The sequence below is a fragment of the Oncorhynchus gorbuscha genome, linkage group LG06 (genome assembly GCF_021184085.1).
Source record: "Oncorhynchus gorbuscha isolate QuinsamMale2020 ecotype Even-year linkage group LG06, OgorEven_v1.0, whole genome shotgun sequence".
Taxonomy (NCBI): domain Eukaryota; kingdom Metazoa; phylum Chordata; class Actinopteri; order Salmoniformes; family Salmonidae; genus Oncorhynchus; species Oncorhynchus gorbuscha.
This window is the reverse complement of record NC_060178.1, coordinates 54,502,929-54,522,057: the sequence shown is the minus strand read 5'-3', so window position 1 is coordinate 54,522,057 and position 19,129 is coordinate 54,502,929. Positions and strand designations below refer to the sequence as shown.

At 42.8% G+C, this 19,129-nt stretch overlaps 1 protein-coding gene across 4 annotated transcripts in view; it reads right to left on the bottom strand.

The window, feature by feature from the left end:
- The window catches only part of LOC124038093 (prominin-1-A-like), a 36,069-nt gene that overhangs the window by 4,367 nt on the left and 12,573 nt on the right, over positions 1-19,129 (bottom strand). For all 4 annotated transcript variants that reach the window (XM_046353549.1, XM_046353548.1, XM_046353547.1 and 1 more), the window contains 14 exons: positions 17,709-17,773; positions 12,644-12,849; positions 9,232-9,352; positions 7,080-7,143; positions 4,984-5,073; positions 4,657-4,853; positions 3,823-3,894; positions 3,419-3,482; positions 3,048-3,204; positions 2,805-2,957; positions 2,575-2,698; positions 2,407-2,495; positions 406-490; positions 23-166 (listed from right to left, as the gene is read on the bottom strand). In XM_046353549.1, the coding sequence (XP_046209505.1) occupies positions 23-166; positions 406-490; positions 2,407-2,495; positions 2,575-2,698; positions 2,805-2,957; positions 3,048-3,204; positions 3,419-3,482; positions 3,823-3,894; positions 4,657-4,853; positions 4,984-5,073; positions 7,080-7,143; positions 9,232-9,352; positions 12,644-12,849; positions 17,709-17,773 (1,631 nt within the window). The remainder of the gene's footprint in view (positions 1-22; positions 167-405; positions 491-2,406; positions 2,496-2,574; positions 2,699-2,804; positions 2,958-3,047; positions 3,205-3,418; positions 3,483-3,822; positions 3,895-4,656; positions 4,854-4,983; positions 5,074-7,079; positions 7,144-9,231; positions 9,353-12,643; positions 12,850-17,708; positions 17,774-19,129) is intronic.

Sequence of the window (19,129 nt, the reverse complement as noted above, 5' to 3'; positions counted from 1 at the left end):
TACATACACACACACTTTGTACCTGCTGTGTGACAGAGCTTATGTTAACATCATGGACCATGTCAGAGAAGCTGTGTAGATGTTTGCGTGTCTCAGGTGTGAGCAGGGTGATGGTAGGCAGTTTGATCTCATTACTGTCAAAGTGTTGCTGAATCTCTTCTTTGTACTGGGAGGCGAGAGGTGGACACATAATTAAAAGGAGTAGCGGAAACATTGTGCTCGTATAGCAGATGGTTTGAAATATGGACGTTTACCACACTTTGGAAGTGGAAACATAAGACATGATTTGGGAATGAATCACCCATATAAAGTGATTCCCAGTAATCATCAGTAGACAGTGTATGGTGATAGAAAAAGTAAAAAACACATGTGATAAGAGTAGAAACCGCAGCGTGACAGTCTTACTTTGGACACGTTGAGTAGATCATTGAGGTCTATGAGCTCATACAGGTGGAGGGTTGTCCATAGAGGCCTGTTCTGTTCACATTCACTACAAACACACGCACGACAATACAATCTTACTAGTGATGTGGAGGTTGGCTAATAACCCGCAGCCCCAGAGGTTATATCCGTGGTGTGGCGGGTTTAGGGTCATGAAATATGGTGTGGATGAAGGGCAGGTGGGTTAAATGAAGACAAAGTAATACCTTAATAAATATCCACAAATGTATCATTCACCTTGTGCAATTTATATCTATAGGCTACATTGACGTTTTTCTTTCAATATTTTAGGCCATCTGGCATTAGTGCATAATGCCTAAGCTTTAGGACCTAGCCAATACGCCAACCGCCAACTGCTTTTGGAAACAGGCGGAAAAAGTTCATGTTCAAGTCGATCATGGAGGCAAAAAAGGAAAATGCTGGAGTTGAATTCAATCAGAGCAAAGCTGCGAAATGCAAAATGGAGAGTTGAAAATAAAGAGAAGGGAGTGCCAGATAACTAATGTTTGGGAAGTGGAAAAAGAGAATGATAGCAGATAGATAGATGTGTGATGATTGTGAGGCGCAATACAAATTCGACAGTCACAAGACGGGGACTTCAAATAGGCCGATGGCACATCAAAGGAGCTGTAGCCTACTGTTCAGATGGGTTAAATGGAAACTGAATTCTGGACACCAACTGTAGGTTTACAACCTCTCATATAGCCTTAATATGAACTCCTGTAGAATTAAGCATTTCTTGCAGTAAAATTGTACACCAAATGTAGGCAGAATTTTGACTCAGGTACAGGAGTGGGGAAATATGATTTATTTATTTCAGCATCCTGAGAGAATGTGAATGCGCAGTTAGATACCTACCATTTGTAGGTGCTATCTTTATCAACCACATAAAATATGCATCCAAGCCCAAAATGAAATCTTATCAGAAACATATTGGGTCATTTTCACAGCCGGTCAAACTTATGTCTTTTGGAAATTTTGCACATAAAAACTTTCTAATTTTTTGTTGTTGATTTATTGCATTTTCTACCCGGTCCCTAAACATCTTTGCTCCGCGAAAGAATCAGAGATGATAGAAAACACTTTACCAATGTCAACTATATTGAAGCTTTCATTCTATCGATTTATTACATTATTCTGGTGAGCAAGTGTTTATTTAGTCTTCGAGGGCAACATATAATGACAGAAGTAAAGCTGCATTTATCTAATTTTACACAACAGTGGAGGCTGCTGAGGGGGAGGACAGCTAATAATAATGGCCGGAATGGAGTGAATACCGTTCCAATGATTCCATTATTATGAGCCGTCCTCCCCTCAGCAGCCTCCACTGATGGACAAGTTGACTAACAAATAGCCTACCAAAATGTCGGAAATTATAAGCAGAAACATATTTAAATCAGGCCCAAAAAATCCTGAACCCTGTAAAAAAAAAAGGTCTGCCGTCTCTGACTGTAGCCTACAGCGCATTTTCTGTTATCGGATTAGGGTGCAGGCCTCAGATTTTCACTTCATCACATATTGTCAGGCGGTTGCGAGTGGGTTATTAGCCCGAGTGGTGCATTGGTCTAAAACACTGCACCTCAGTGCTTGAGGCGTCACTACAGACACCCTGGTTCGAATCCAGGCTGTATCACAACCGGCCGTGATTGGGAGTCCCATAGGGCGGCGCACAATTGACCCAGCGTCGTCTAAGTTTGGCTAGTGTAGACCATCATTGTAAATAAGAATTTGTTCTTAACTGACTTGCCTAGTTAAATAAAGGTGAAAAATAAAAATTATTGCGGGTGGGTGCCGGTGAACAAACAGCTGACCTGCGTACCATTAATCCTTACATTGCATAAGAGCAGAAGAAAAACAAAGTTACATTTAGCAGGCACTCTTATCCAGAGTTTCTTATAATAATACTTCAGAAAACCAGAAAGAATATCTTTCATTTACATAACCCTTTATAAAGTTGCTACATACTTGTATGCTTCAATGAAAGACAGGTTGCTCTTCAGGCCCAGCATCCCTCTTAAATCGAATCCAGGTATCAGGCCCGGAGTGTCAACAAACTGTGGAGAGGGAAGACACAATCAATCAATCAGTGAGTCAATTAATTAATTGTGCATGTATGAGAGTGTGTGTTCTTACCTGTAGTAGCTGTCCACTGCGCCAGGGCTGGCAGACCAGTGTGTAGACATTCCCTCCCAGTATAAACAGTATAAACACCACCAGCATGAAGAGCCAGGAGAACAGGAAACTTAGCCCTGCACCCCTACACACACAGACAAATACGTTGAGATAATTATTTTACCAAATGTCCCTTATGCCCATCCTCATACCCACCCACACACGCAAACAGACATAGTGACAGTACTTACGCCATTAGGAAGGTTCCTGCGCAGTCGGCGGTGCTGGATCGTTCTGTCGGGTCGTCTTGGGGGCTCAGTCCCACCAGACCCAAAAACAGACCCAGAAGGTTACACACTACGACCAGGAGAACGACACAGCTCAGGATAATACCCACACCCCACCTATAGAGAGACAAAAACACAGAGGGATAATTACCTTATCTGTTCAGCCCTGTCAGTATGTGCGCGTGCCTATGTGTGTGTACTCATTACCTGATCATCTCTACCCACTCTGCCTGTGGTGAGTACATGTCGATGTATCTCTGAGCCTCTCCCAGTGTGTGTGAGATTTTGCTGAGGGCAGAGACAGGGATGTATCCCTTCACCGAAGAGATCTGTCTCTTGATGACTTCAAGCTGCTGCTTCACATCTGAAGGAGAGGGATGAATATATCTCTAGACACTGATCCAAGGTCAGTTTTAAAGGTATTTAGGTTAAAGCATAAGATGTGGCTATAAGGCTAGTAGACATCAGACTCTTGTTAGTGTCACTGTGAATAATAATGACCGATAACAGCAAGTAGTTTAACTGAACTAGTCCTAATCCTATAACAGTTAGTAGTGACCGTGAAGGTAAATACTCACTCTGTACCATGTCCCTGGTGTCGTTGGTCACTCTCTGGGGAATACTGGCAAATAAGTATTCTCCCTGAAACACACATGGTCAGAAACGTCCTCTGTAACTACTGCAGAAATGACGCACAGAAGTCAATGGATGAAAAATGTTGAGTGGATCTCAATTCCTCCCACACAAACAGGAACATGCTGTGGAATGTCAGTTACTCTTCACTAATCCATTTTGACTGCTCTCTCTCTCCCTCATATATATTACACACACACACACACACACACACACACACACACACACACACACACACACACACACACACACACACACACACACACACACACACATATATATATATACATATATATATATATATATATGGGGGTTATTTAGTGTGCCTATTTAGTCCAGACAGAATTACCTCTTTCACTTTTGAGTTGAGATTAGCCTTGGTGACGTCAACAACCCACTGCAGCTCATTCAGACTGGGGATCTATGGAACATACACAAACACACACATAAACTTGAGGTTACAAACAGCTCATGACTTCTCTGCAGTGTGTCATTCTTGTTCTTTGGCAGCAGGGTGCAGCAAAACCAGAACTATCCACTCAGATGACAAATTTGTGTTTTTACTTTGGCATGTAATTGCCTTCCTTATGCTTGTTATAAAAGTAGAACAGTGATATGGGGTGAATGAAATACAATTATATCAGAGTAACATACACCATGTTTGTTGTCCGTCCTACTGGTTTGTTCTCGATAAGGAACTTATCTTGTGTTCCTCATACTGTGTGTGGGCCTGTGTGTGTATATATATATATTATGAACTGTAATTTTCCTGAAACCCACGCCTCTGTTTGTGGTAGCTTGTTTGAGAAAGGGGGAAGAGGAGGGGAAAGGGTTAACCCACAAACAGACTCAGCGTGCGTCAGCAACAGTAGAGTGGGAGGAACACCCTGAGACCTGATGTCATAAGACAACAGCGTGAACCATTTCCATATAACTAATTTGCCTGTGTCATATCCACCCCATTAACTTCTGCTGCAAGACCAGCACACATCGTCCAAAAGGCCTGAATCGTTCCTCATCCAGAACAAACCAGTAAGATGAAAATACACACCAGTGTGTACAGGGGGATAACTGGGATATCAGAGCTACCATGGCATTTGCATTCGATGGTGGAAAGAAATAAGGGAGGAGAGGAGAGCAAAGAGAAAAGAGAGGAGAGGCGACGCAACACGATTGCACTCACAGTGATAGTGGTGTCAAATGTTAGTTTCTCTAGCTCTGACTGATAGGCAGAACACCCATGACAGTCAGGGTCTCTCAGTGTGCTGTTGATGCGGTCTCTGACAGAGGAAACATTCGCCTGGACCACAGTCACATCAGACTGGAGCTGGGTTAGAGTAGAGTTCAACCCCACCAGCAGGACACTGGTACGGTTCACCACTAGGATACAGATGCAACATACACACAGATTTATTAATAAACCATTCATGTAGAGAATTAAAATGAAACTATTTCAGAAGAGGAATACACACACACAAACAAACATCACACACACAGGATGGAGTTGTACCTTTGGCTATATCTCTGACAGACTTCAGGGCAGGGTTCAGGGGGCCCTCTAGACTTCTCTGGATCTCTCTGCCCAGCAGAGGACCTATGTCTAGGGGAGAGACGAGAGAGAAAAGGTAGAGATGTATGTAATTGTTGACCAGTGTTTTTCAAATGGTGGATGGCAGTCTCTTCTGGGTCAAGACAATGCTCAACATAATTGTTTCAGTGCGTTTCTACTTTGCAGAACTTTTGCACACATTATGTGAATATCTAGAACTTGGAACTAGATTCAGCTGTGGGAGAATCTTTTCTTGAGCCGATGATCGGGGGGCCGGAACATAATTACAAATCATTTGTAGACTGCAAATTGACCACAAGAAGCCCAAACATATAATATGTATCAAACCTTGCTTGCATGTGTACAGTCATGGCCAAATGTTTTGAGAATGACACAAGTATACATTTCACAAAGTCTACTGCCTCAGTTTGTAGGATGGCAATTTTCATATACTCCAGAATGTTTATGTAGAGTGATCAGATGAATTACAATTAATTGCAAAGTCCCTCTTTGCCATGCAAATTAACTGAATCCCCCAAAAATATTTCCACTTCATTTCAGCCCTGCCACAAAAGGACCAGCTGACATCATGTCAGTGATTCTCTCGTTAACACAGGTGTGAGTGTTGACGAGGACAAGGCTGGAGATCACTCTGTCATGCTGATTGAGTTTGAATAACAGACTGGAAGCTTCAAAAGGAGGGTGGTGATTGGAATCATTGTTCTTCCTCTGTAAACTATGGTTACCTGCAAGGAAACACATGTCATCATCATTGCTTTTCACAAAAAGGGCTTCCCAGGCAAGGACATTGCTGCCAGTAAGATTGCACCTAAATCAATCATTTATCGGATCATCAAGAACTTCAAGGAGAGCGGTTCAATTGTTGTGAAGAAGGCTTCAGGGCGCCCAAGAAAGTCCAGCAAGCGCCAGGACCATCTCCTAAAGTTGATTCAGCTGCGGGATTGGGGCACCACCAGTACAGAGCTTGCTCATGAATGGCAGCAGGCAGAGTGCATCTGCACGCACAGTGAGGCGAAGACCTTTGGAGGATGGCCTGGTGTCAAGAAGGGCAGCAAAGAAGCCACTTCTCTTCAGGAAAAACATCAGGGACAGACTGATATTCTGCAAAAGGTACAGGGATTGGACTGCTGAGGACTTGGGTAAAGTCATTTTCTCTGATGAATCGCCTTTCCGATTGTTTGGGGCATCCGGAAAAAAGCTTGTCCAGAGAAGACAAGGTGAGCGCTACCATCAGTCCTGTGTCATGCCAACTCTAAAGCATCCTGAGACCATCCATTCATGTGTGGGGTTGCTTCTCAGCCGAGGGAGTGGGCTCACTCACAATTTTGCCTAAGAACACAGCCATGAATAAAGAATGGTACCAACACATCCTCTGAGAGCAACTTCTCCCAACCATCCAGGAACAGTTTGGTGACGAACAATGCCTTTTCCAGCATGATGGAGCTCCTTGCCATAAGGCAAAAGTGATAACTAAGTGGCTCGGGGAACAAAACATTGATATTTTGGGTCCATGGCCAGGAAACTCCCCAAGACCTTAATCCCATTGAGAGCTTGTGGTCAATCCTCAAGAGGAGGGTGGACAAACAAAACCCCACAAATTCTGACAAACTCCAAGCATTGATTGTACAACAATGGGCTGCTATCAGTCAGGATGTGGCCCAGAAGTTAATTGACACCATGCCAGGGCAGATTGCAGAGGTCTTGAAAAAGAAGGGTCAACACTGCAAATATTGACTCTTTGCATCAACTTCATGTAATTGTCAATAAAAGCCTTTGAAACTTATGAAATGCTTGTAATTATACTTCAGTATTCCATAGTAACATCTGACAAAAATACCTAAAGACACTGAAGCAGCAAACTGTGAAAATTAATATTTGTGTCATTCTCAAAACTTTTGGCCACGACTATATACAATCATGTCTCTCTATGATGCTTGGGAATACTTCAGAACAGATTTCCAAATTTAAAATCACTTGGAGCTGGGTTTTTTGCCTGTTCGTGAACCCTGTTCTCAAAGCTCAGGTACAGTACTTACCATTGAGGCTTCTGGTAACCTCATCCACTGTCTTATTGCCCTCTATCAGCACACTGTCAATTTGCTGATGAGACACAGGAGACAAACACACTTAGACACAGGAGAGATGACATAAACTGGCAAGACTACCTCAAACACATTTAAAACACACTGAAACTATGCACAGAAACATCAAAGCCACTACCGATTTACCACACAACCCTGCCCGACCATTACCTTATCCCTCTCTCCCTCCCCCTTTTTCCTCTCTCCATCCTCTCTTCCCCTTTCTCTGAGTCTCTTGGGTTAGTTGTACAGTTGTACAACTGACTAAGTATCCCCCTTTCCCCCTCTATCCTCCCTGCCTTTCTTACCCATCTCCTCTCTCCCTCTGTTGTATCAGATACAAGTGATCATAGTGCAGGCTGGACAGGAGAGACAAATGTTTTTTTACCTTTATTTAACTAGGCAAGTCAGTTAAGAACAAATTCTTATTTACAATGACGGCCTAGGAACGGTGGGTTAACTACCTTGTTCAGGGGCAGAATGACAGATTTTTACATTGTCAGCTCGGGGATCCGTTCTAGCAACCTTTCGGTTACTGGCCCAATGCCCTAACCACTAGGCTACCTGCCGTGCAGGCTACCTGCCGCGCAGTGTGTGTGTGTGTGTGTGTGTGTGTGTGTGTGTGTGTGTGTGTGTGTGTGTGTGTGTGTGTGTGTGTGTGTGTGTGTGTGTGTGTGTGTGTGTGTGTGTGTGTGTGTGTGTGTGTGTGTGTGTGTGTGTGTGTGTGTGTGTGTGTGTGTGTGTGTGTGTGTGTGTGTGTGTGTGTGTGTGTGTGTGTGTGTGTGTGTGTGGCTATTCTCTAGGGGGATATTTATGGTAGGTGGACTGGTTTGGAGTGGTTTATGTTTATGGTTTATGTTTATGTACTAACTCTGAATAGAAGCTTTAGGTCAGTAACTGATCTATAGGTGGTTGTGTGTCAACAGAAGATAAGTGACATCCAAGTCATTTATTACAGGATACTTAACAGAAGAGAATATGGAATGTTTTTAATAAATGTGTGTACCCATTCAAAAATATCCAGTTGCTACTTTTAGCTATATCTATTGTATTATAAAACAAAAAAAATTAACTGGTCTTACTTCTACTTCATTTATTATTTTGGTTTTCCCCTTCTGAAAATAATAGGAACGTTCTCTCTCACACACACTGTTGGGGATGAATCAGAATTAGTTGGGTAACATAGATAAGATGTTTTATTTTCATAATATGCTTGTGAGATACTTGTCATTTAGAATGTATATTGTTGTACTATAGTGGTGGCCGTTTACAGTTATCTGTTCTCTGTCAGGGTTAAGTTACTTGGGCCACAGAGAGGGGAGAGGTCAAGCTTGTCGTCATGTGTAAACGTATATTTTAAACCATGTGAAGGGATGATTGAGGGGGAACCAATTATCTCTTGGCTCCACAATGTCTGTGTGCCAGTCACTCCCTACTTTTCCCATACGTTTCCCATCGGGGAGAGGAGGATGGCAGTGCCTGGAACCATTCTATATTCCCTCTCTGGTTGCCCTTATCTTGACCTAGAGGCTCACTCTCCTCTCCGTGAGCTTGTCCAGGATGGGTTGTTTTTGGGATGGGAGTATCTAAAATTACAATTGATATATACCATTGGGTGAGGTAATGTCTTGGTACCATTTTGTACCAAGAACAATATAAGAGATTCGTTTAGGAGACTAAACTGAACAATTATTTATAGCCAATGCTGTCTGGCTATGGGATACTCCTCTCTGAAGTAAAGTCTTTCTTTGTGTAAGTTCCTAAGACAAAGGTTTGTCATGTCGACTAGGGGGGTGGATCTTTGCTATAAAAGATCTCAGTTGCCATTATGTTGACCACTATCAACTTTTCATTAGAGATACATTAGAGTCTGTTCCTGGTACATGTGTCCTCCACAGTGTCCACAGCAGCGACAGCAGGCCAGGCAGAACCCCACCAGGGGCATAAGGATAATGTACACGATCCCTATAGCAGCACACACTAGGAATGCTTTTGCAAAAGCTTAATTATTATTAAAGGTGAAGATTAAGCATAACTCTGACTGGTGTGTGATTTACTCTCTCATCATTTGGTAATTAAGGAAATTTCCACGACAACACACACTTACCTTAGGGACAGAGGTGAGGTAGGTTTTAAGGTTGTCCAGGTTATTGTTGAGTTCTACAGAGCTGTCCTCAACACTCACTTTGAGTAACTGGTTAGTGAAGAACATGCAGATGTTCCCTGCACTACACACACACACACATAAGTGCACGCACACAAACACATAAGCACACACAAACACACAGAAAAGTTAGTTTGTTTCACTTCATATCCAAATACACTCCCCTCTACATATATTTGGACAGTGATGCTAAAAATTATTTGGCTCTATACTCCAGCATTTTGGATTTCGGATAAAATGTTTAATATTAAGCAACAATACAGAATGTACCTTTTATTTGTGAGTATGTTAATACATAACTGTTTTGCCGTTTAGAAATGAAAGCACTTCATGTATCTAGTTCTCCCACGTGAAGAGGTTTGGACAAATTCACTTATAGGATATTAAAATAGTCAAAGGTTTAGTATTTGGTCCTATATTCCTTGCACGCAACAACTACATCAAACTTCTGACTCTACAAACTCATTCAATGCATTTGTAGTTTGTTTTGGGTTATGTTTTGCCCAATAGTATCAGAATGGTGAGTGATGACTGGAGTCATTTTCTTTCTAATTGAGTGGATAAGATGTTTGTAAATTAATCATGATAATGCCATAATTAAGAAAAAACATGAATGAGTTAGAGAGCTACAACAAAACATGCTAACCTCACCCCATTACAAATAACATGGGAGGTTTGGATTTTTGGAGGATATGAGCTTTGCTCCTCTGTAACCTTATCACTCATCAATATTCACGATCCATCCTTGACTATCCATAATCAGGGTAGCACCCACAAGAATGTAGAACACATGAACCTTCTATTCTTACTTACAATAAAAGTGACTCTAAAATGGCACACAAGACATCGAAAACTCCAAAACCAAAACAAACCACAAAGGAATCCAATAACTGTGTAGAGTCATAAGATTGGTTTAGTCATTGTGTGCAGAGAATGTGGGACCAAATACTAAACTGTTCCCTACGTTACACAATAATTGAATTTGTCAAAATACTTTCTTCAAATGGTGGGGTCTAGATACATAAAGTGCTTTCATCTTTAAATGGTAAAACAGATACATATGAAAATACCCTAAAAATACCCTGCCTTATACAGTACCAGTCAAAAAATAATAATCTTTATTTTGACTATTTTCTACATTGTAGAATAATAGTGAAGACATCAAAATGATGAAATAACACATATGGAATCATGCCATTAACCAAAAAAGTGTTAGCAAATCAAAAATTATTTTTGATTCTTCAAAGTAGCCACCCTTTGCCTTGATGACAGCTTTGCACACTCTTTGCATTCTCTCAACCAGCTTCACCTGGAATGCTTTTCCAACAGTCTTGAAGGAGTTCCCACATTTGCTGTGCACTTGTTGGCGGCTTTTCCTTCACTCTGCGGTCCAACTCATCCCAAACCATCTCAATTGGGTTGAGGTCGGGTGATTGTGGAGGCCAGGTCATCTAATGCAGCACTCCATCACTCTCCTTCTAGGTCAAATAGCCCTTACGCAGTCTGGAGGTGTAAGGGCTATTCATCTTAAGAAAGCTAGGTGGAACAACCACATATTACAGTCATAGTAAGTAAAAATGTTCCTCAATAATGTAGCTATGATGGTGATATTAGTTTATGATGCTGGTATACTGGTGATCAAGCTGGTGTATGGTGGTCCAGCATGGTCTAGCTCAGGGATGGGCATTTTGATGTGGGTAGGGGCCACAGAAAATCTGAACTCATCATGAGGGGCTGCAGTGGCTTGCGGGTCTGCTTACCCACATGTACAGTGGGGCAAAAGGGTATTTATTAAGCCACCAAATGTGCAAGTTCTCCCTCTCATAGGTACACTTCAACTATGACAGACAAAATGAGAAGAAAAATCCAGAAAATCACATTGTAGGGTTTTTTATGAATTTATTTGCAAATTATGGTGGAAAATAAGTATTTGGTCAATAACAAAAGTTTATCTCAATACTTTGTTATATTCCCTTTGTTGGCAATGACAGAGGTCAAACGTTTTCTGTAAGTCTTCACAAGGTTTTCACACACTGTTGCTGGTATTTTGTCCCATTCCTCCATACAGATCTCCTCTAGAGCAGTGATGTTTTGGGGCTGTTGCTGGGCAACACGGACTTTCAACTCCCTCCAAAGATTTTCTATGGGGTTGAGATCTGGAGACTGGCTAGGCCACTCCAGGACCTTGAAATGCTTCTTACGAAGCCACTTCTTTGTTGCCTGGGCGGTGTGTTTGGGATCATTGTCATGCTGAAAGACCCAGCCACGTTTCATCTTCAATGCTCTTGCTGATGGAAAGAGGGTTTCACTCAAAATCTCACAATACATGGCCCCATTCATTCTTTCCTTTACACGGATCAGTCGTCCTGGTCCCTTTGCAGAAAAACAGCCCCAAAGCATGATGTTTCCACCCCCGTGCTTCACAGTAGGTATGGTGTTCTTTGGATGCAACTCCGCATTCTTTGTCCTCCAAACACGACGAGTTGAGTTTTTACCAAAAAGTTATATTTTGGTTTCATCTGACCATATGACATTCTCCTAATCTTCTTTTGGATCATCCAAATGCTCTCTAGCAAACTTCAGACGGGCCTGGACATGTACTGGCTTAAGCAGGGGGACACGTCTGGCACTGCAGGATTTTAGTCCCTGGCGGCGTAGTGTGTTACTGATGGTAGGCTTTGTTACTTTGGTCCCAGCTCTCTGCAGGTCATTCACTAGGTCCTTTGTTTCTGGTGTCCTTTGACAGCTCTTTGGTCTTGGCCATAGTGGAGTTTGGAGTGTGACTGTTTGAGGTTGTGGACAGGTATCTTTTATACTGATAACAAGTTCAAACAGGTGCCATTAATACAGGTAACGAGTGGAGGACAGAGGAGCCTCTTAAAGAAGAAGTTACAGGTCTGTGAGAGCCAGAAATCTTGCTTGTTGGTAAGTGACCAAATACTTATTTTCCACCATAATTTGCAAATAAATTCATTAAAAATCCTACAGTGTGATTTTCTGGATTTCCTTTTCTCATTTTGTCTGTCATAGTTGAAGTGTACCTATGATGAAAATTACAGGCTTCTCTCATCTTTTTAAGTGAGAGAACTTGCACAACTGGTGGCTGACTAAATACTTTTTTGCCCCACTGTATACCCACACATGCAGTCAGAGCCGGCCCTAGCATTTTGGGGGGCCCTAGGTGATATTTTAGTCACCAGCAAAACACTGCGAAGGCTGGTCAACATGAAAACACAGCTAATGAACCATGAAAGCACAACGAAGGCACTTTGAAAACACAGCGAAGGCTGGTCACCAGCAAAACCACCACTTATGCTGGTCTATGCTGTTTTTTTTCAGGGTGGCACACACTTACAGTATGACTAGTGTTGTGAGTAGTGTAGCCCAGTATAATCCTCTCCTGTGACAGTGGACAGCTTTAGTCTGTTCCTGGTACATGTGTCCTCCACAGTGTCCACAGCAGCGACAGCAGGCCAGGCAGAACCCCACCAGGGGCATAAGGATAATGTACACGATCCCTATAGCAGCACACACTAGGAAACCAACTTCATAGAGAAGGACCTGAGGAGATTCATACATACACACACACAGGTTAACACACAGAGATACACACACATACACACAATTAGTAGGGTTCCTTACATAAAGCTCTCCCAGGTTACTGCCTAAAGGGTAACTTAGGAGGGAGTGTCTGTGGCTAGTACACAGAGCTTAACTTGACACACAAACACACTGTAAAAAAAATTGTCCTGCTCCTCTCTTCTCTACCTAACTTCCCTCAAGGTCCAGTCAGTTTCTCTTAAGTCCCGTTAGTTTGGCTGCTCAGGCTACCTAAGATATCCCTCACCCATTGTAGCCCTGCCATTCCCAACCAATCAGAGCACTTGGAAATGCACATCTGGACACTGCAACCGCCCAGGTCAGAGTGTTATCGTTGTCCAAAGGGAGAAGACGCATGTTTCTGAGGACTTTTTATTATCGACAGTACCAGGAATGTTGTGGGTGCATCAAAATGTAAGTTGCAGGGGTGTTCTAATTGTGGTTTTTACATGCTGTATAATAATAGGTCATTACCACTAATTACTTTGTTACTTTGACAGGTTTCAGACATATGATCTACTGTCTGGCTGTTAGTATTATGTAATGTTAGAGTTGCCAATGCTGCTTTACGTATTGTTTATTATATGTAGTATTATTCTGTACTGCCATATGTGTTATTATTGCATTGGTTGCACAAGTACTTTTGCAGAAGTGGTTTAATTGTTGTATTGGTAAGCATAGTCTTTTGCAGGCACATGCTAACACAGCATTTTCCATAGTGGCCTTTATTAAGGTGTTTTATTGAGCTGCCATGGGCAAGCTTCTCGAGTCATCCCAGACAGTTCTTGGAGCTTCCTCATGCACAGAGTAATTTACAACCCTGCGGTGCCAGGCCAGATCAGGTGTCAGCCTGGCAGATTCTCATACAAGGCTGAAGAGAGAGAGTGCCATAAATCTGGACTCTGTAAATCCAAGTAATTTGTTTCTCTCTCTCTCCAAGAGGTGAATGTTTAAATGTATATTGATGCTGTGTTTATAGCCCTTTATAGACATGTAAGGGTAATGCCATTTGCCATTTATTCATGTACATGTGTGTATATTGCATAGTTATAAACATGACCTAATACTGTTTACATATCTTTGTCTTATAGAACCACAACAATAACATTCCAGGTCCTTCGGGTTACTAAAATCATAGAAACATCCTCAAATGGAAACAGCTGTGTCTGTGTGTGTGTGGTGGTGACTATCAAGAGTACAGTGATGGACCTCAACATCATGTTCTAACTGGACAGCGCTATACATTGGTACCCCAGGTAATCTTAGGTTTTATAACATACAGTCGGGAGGAACTACTGGATATAAGAGCAACGTCAACTCACCATCATTACGACCAGGAATACGACTTTCCCGAAGCGGATCCTGTGTTTTTCCCACCACCAAGGACAATGGATCGGATCCCAGACGGCGAACCAAAACAACGACGCCGTAAAAGGGGCAGACGAAGCGGTCTTCTGGTCATGCTCCGGAGACGGGCACATCGCGCCCCGCTCCCGAACATACTACTCGCCAATGTCCAGTCTCTTGATAACAAGGTTGATGAAATCCGAGCAAGGGTAGCATTCCAGAGAGACATAAGAGACTGTAACGTTCTTTGCTTCACGGAAACATGGCTCACTCGAGACATGCTATCGGAGTCGGTACAGCCAGCTGGTTTCTTCACGCATCGCGGTGACAGAAACAAGCATCTTTCTGGTAAGAAGAGTATGCCTTATGATTAACGAGATGTGGTGTGATAACAACATACAGGAACTCAAGTCATTCTGTTCACCTGACTTAGAATTCCTCGCAATCAAATAGAGACCGCATTATCTACTAAGAAAATTATTTTCGATTATAATCAAAAACCGCATATATTCCCCACCAAGCAGACACATTGATGGCCCTGAACTAACTTTATTTGACTCTATGTAAGCTGGAAACCACATATCCTGAGGCTGCATTCATTGTAGCTGGGGATTTTAGGCTAATCTGAAAACAAGACTCCCTAAATTTTATCAGCATATTGATTGTGCTACCAGGGCTGGTTAAACCCTGGATCATTGTTATTCTAACTTCCGCGACGCATATAAGGCCCTCCCCCGCCCTCCTTTCAGAAAAGCTGACCACGACTCAATTTTGTTGCTCCCTGCCTATAGACAGAGACTAAAACAGGAATCTCCCACGCTCAGGTCTGTTCAACGCTGGTCCGACCAATCTGATTCCATGCTTCAAGATTGCTTCGATCACATGGATTGGGATATGTTCCGCATTGCGTCAAACAACAACATTGATGAATAAGCTGATTCGGTGAGCGAGTTTATTAGCAAGTGCATCGGCTATGTCGTACCCACAGCAATTATTAAAACATTCCCAAACCAGAAACCGTGGATTGATGGCAGCATTCGCGTGAAACTGAAAGCGTGAACCACTGCTTTTAACCAGGGCAAGGTGACCTGAAACATGACCGAATACAAACAGTGCTATTCCCTCCACAAGGCAATCAAACAAGCTAAGCGTCAGTATAGAGACAAAGTAGAGTCGCAATTCAACGGCTCAGACACAAGAGGTATGTGGCAGGGTCTACAGTCAATCACAGATTACAAAAAGAAAACCAGCCCCGTCGCGGTCTTGCTCCCAGACAGACTAAACAACTTCTTTGCTCACTTTGAGGACAATACAGTGCCACTGACACAGACCGCTACCAAAACCTGCGTACTCTCCTTCACTGCAGCCGACGTGAGTAAAACATTTAAACGTGTTAACCCTAGCAAGGCTGCAGGCCCAGACGGCATTCCCAGCCGCGTCCTCAGAGCATGTGCAGACCAGCTGACTGGTGTGTTTACGGACATATTCAATCAATCCTTATCCCAGTCTGCTGTTCCCACATGCTTCAAGAGGGCCAAAATTGTTCCTGTTCTCAAGAAAGCTATGGTAACTGAGCTAAATGACTACTGCCCCGTAGCACTCACTTCCGTCATCATGAAGTGCTTTGAGAGACTAGTCAAGGACCATATCACCTCCACCCTACCTGACACCCTAGACCCACTCCAATTTGCTTACCACCCCAATAGGTCCACAGACGACGCAATCGCAACCACACTGCCCTAACCCATCTGGACAAGAGGAATACCTATGTGAGAATGGTGTTCATCGACTACAGCTCGGCATTTAACACCATAGTGCCCTCCAAGCTTGAGACCCTGGGTCTCGACCCCGCCCTGTGCAACTGGGTACTGGACTTCCTGACAGGCCGCCCCCAGGTGGTGAGGGTAGGTAACAATCTCCACCCCGCCGATCCTCAACATTGGGACCCCACAAGGGTGCATTCTGAGCCCTCTCCTGTACTCCCTGTTCACCCACGACTGCGTGGCCATGCACGTCTCCAACTCAATCATCAAGTTTGCAGACGACACTATAGTGGTAGGCTTGATTACCAACAATGACGAGACGGCCTACAGGGAGGAGGTGAGGGCCCTCGGAGTGTGGTGTCGGAAAAAGAACCTCACACTCAACGTCAACAAAACAAAGGAGATGTTCGTGGACTTCAGGAAACAGGGTACTAAGTTTTAAGTTCCTCTGTGTACACATCACGGACAAACTGAATTGGTCCACCCACACAGACAGCATGGTGAAGAAGGCACAGCAGCGCCTCTTCAACCTCAGGAGGCTGAAGAAATGTGGCTTGTCACCAAAAGTACTCACAAACTTTACAGATGCACAATCGAGAGCATCCTGTCGGCCTGGTACGGCAACTGCTCCGCCCACAACCATAAGGCAAAATACCTGCCCTCCAGGACACCTACACCACCCAATGTCACAGGAAGGTCACAAAGATCATCAAGGACAACAACCACCCGAGCCACTGCCTGTTCACGCAGCTATCATTCAGAAGGCGAGGTCAGTACAGGTGCATCAAAGCAGGGACCGAGAGACTGCTAAACAGCTTCTACCTCAAGGCTATCAGACTGTTAAACAGCCACCACTAACATTGAGGGGCTGCTGCCAACATACTGACTCCACTCCAGCCACTTTAATATTGGAGAAATTGATGGAAAAAATGTATCACTAGCCACTTTAAACAATGCCACTTAATATAATGTTTACATACCCTACATTACTCATCTCATATGTATATACTGTACTCTATACCATCTACTGCATCTTGCCATCTTTACGTAATACATGTATCACTAGCCACTTTAAACAATGCCACTTAATATAATGTTTACATACACTACATTACTCATCTCATATGTATATGTATATAATGTACTCTATCATCTACTGCATCTTTATGTAATATATGTATCACTAGCCACTTTAAACTATGCCACTTTGTTTTACATTACTCATCTCATATGTATATACTGTACTCGATACAATCTACTGCATCTTGCCTATGCCGTTCTGTACCATCACTCATTCATATATCTTTATGTACATATTCTTCATCCCTTTACACTTGTGTGTGTATAAGGTAGTTGTTGTGAAATTGTTATGTTAGATTACTCGTTGGTTATTACTGCATTGTTGGAACTAGAAGCACAAGCATTTCGCTACACTCGCATTCACATCTGCTAACCATGTGTATGTGACACATGAAATTGGATTTGATTTGATTTAGAGGGCAGAACCAAACTAACCAGATATAAGTGCATAGCGGGTGAGGGCATTCACAGCCGACCGCTCAGACGGGTGAGGGCATACCAGCCAACCGTTTTTAAGTGGTCCTTCAAGACGGATTTAGAGACTAACCGTTTTTTTAACATGGTCCGTAGTTTCTCTGGATTTAGCGACCAAGTTGACACACACACATGCACGCATCCATCTTTTCTTACCTCTTTGATGGTGTTCTTGTCATTGTATATATTGCCACTTTTCTCCACTAATTTAACCAGCAGATCTAAGAGAGAAGAATGGAGAGGGAGAGAAAGAAAGGAGGAGGATCTGGATGTATTTGTTTTTTATGACCATGTTTTTCTTTCTGCTTGCATTCTGTATTTATATTTTGATGTGTGTTTTTTTTCTTTTTAATTTATGTAATTCAGGGCTCATCTGTAAAATAGACCTTGGTCCCAGTATGACTCCCTGATAAAATAAAAGTTTCAATTAATATATATTTTTAAACATCAGCCAACATTCAACCAATAATGATTAAATATCACCACAAAAAATATTTTCAACATATAAACATCATCTGGCTTGTTCATGTGAGAGGATCTGACCTCACACTGTCAAAGGCTGTATGGAGATCAGGAGTCACATTTTACATCAACCCTCTCGAATCTCTCTTTCTCTCGCAGGTAGCCTAGTGGTTAGAGCATTGGGCCAGCATTGGGCCAGTAACCGAAAGGTTGCTGGATCGAATCCCAGAGCTGACAAGGTAAAAATCTGCCGTTCTTGCCCCTGAGCAAGGCAGCACACCGAAGATGAGGATGTCGGTGAAGGTAGTCCCCCACACCTCACTGATTCAGAGGGGTTGGGTTAAATGCGGAGACACATTTCAGTTGAATGCATTCAGTTGTACAACTGACTAGGTATCTCTCTCATTCCCTCTCACTTTCTCTCGCCCTCAGTTTCTTCATCACCCTCTCTCCCTCATTCTCTCTGACAACAGTGAGATCTCACACCTTCAAAATATAATTACTCTCTATCATTATTTCATTTACTTGCAGAAATCAAACCTACTGTATGTTCTTTAGATGTAACCTAGGTTCAGGATCAGGAAACCATTAGTAGCCATACCAGGGATGTGAGAACTGAGACCACACTGTTCCTACTCCACTGTCTTGTCTAACCCTGCACTTATAGCCGGTTATTATTCACACAACACCAGCTGGCATTGTGAAGAGAAACTTCAGAGGAGCTCTATCGTCTAGGTGGGAAAGAGGAAATTCCACTTTCTCATAGTCTCTCTCCATTTCTTTATTCATCTCCTGAAAGCAGATACCCAGCTGGCGTGTTAAAGCCCCAACTGGTACACTGTCATGTACGTTACTTAGTGAACAGAATAGTAATCCACTTCTGAATCCTGATACCCAGGCATTCAGCCATAGAGAGAAAGGGAGGGTGACAGAGAGAGAATGACAGAGAGAGGGAGGAGGGTGTACCCGGCTCCACTAGGGAGCTTAGCCCACTCAGTTTTTGTTTTATGCCCCTATATGCAAAAAAGTTCCAAATGATTGACTGACAGGTTGGTGAAAAATCTGTATCTCCCTGCACTGTGTCAGCACAATGGACAGTGTCAGCAGAATGGACA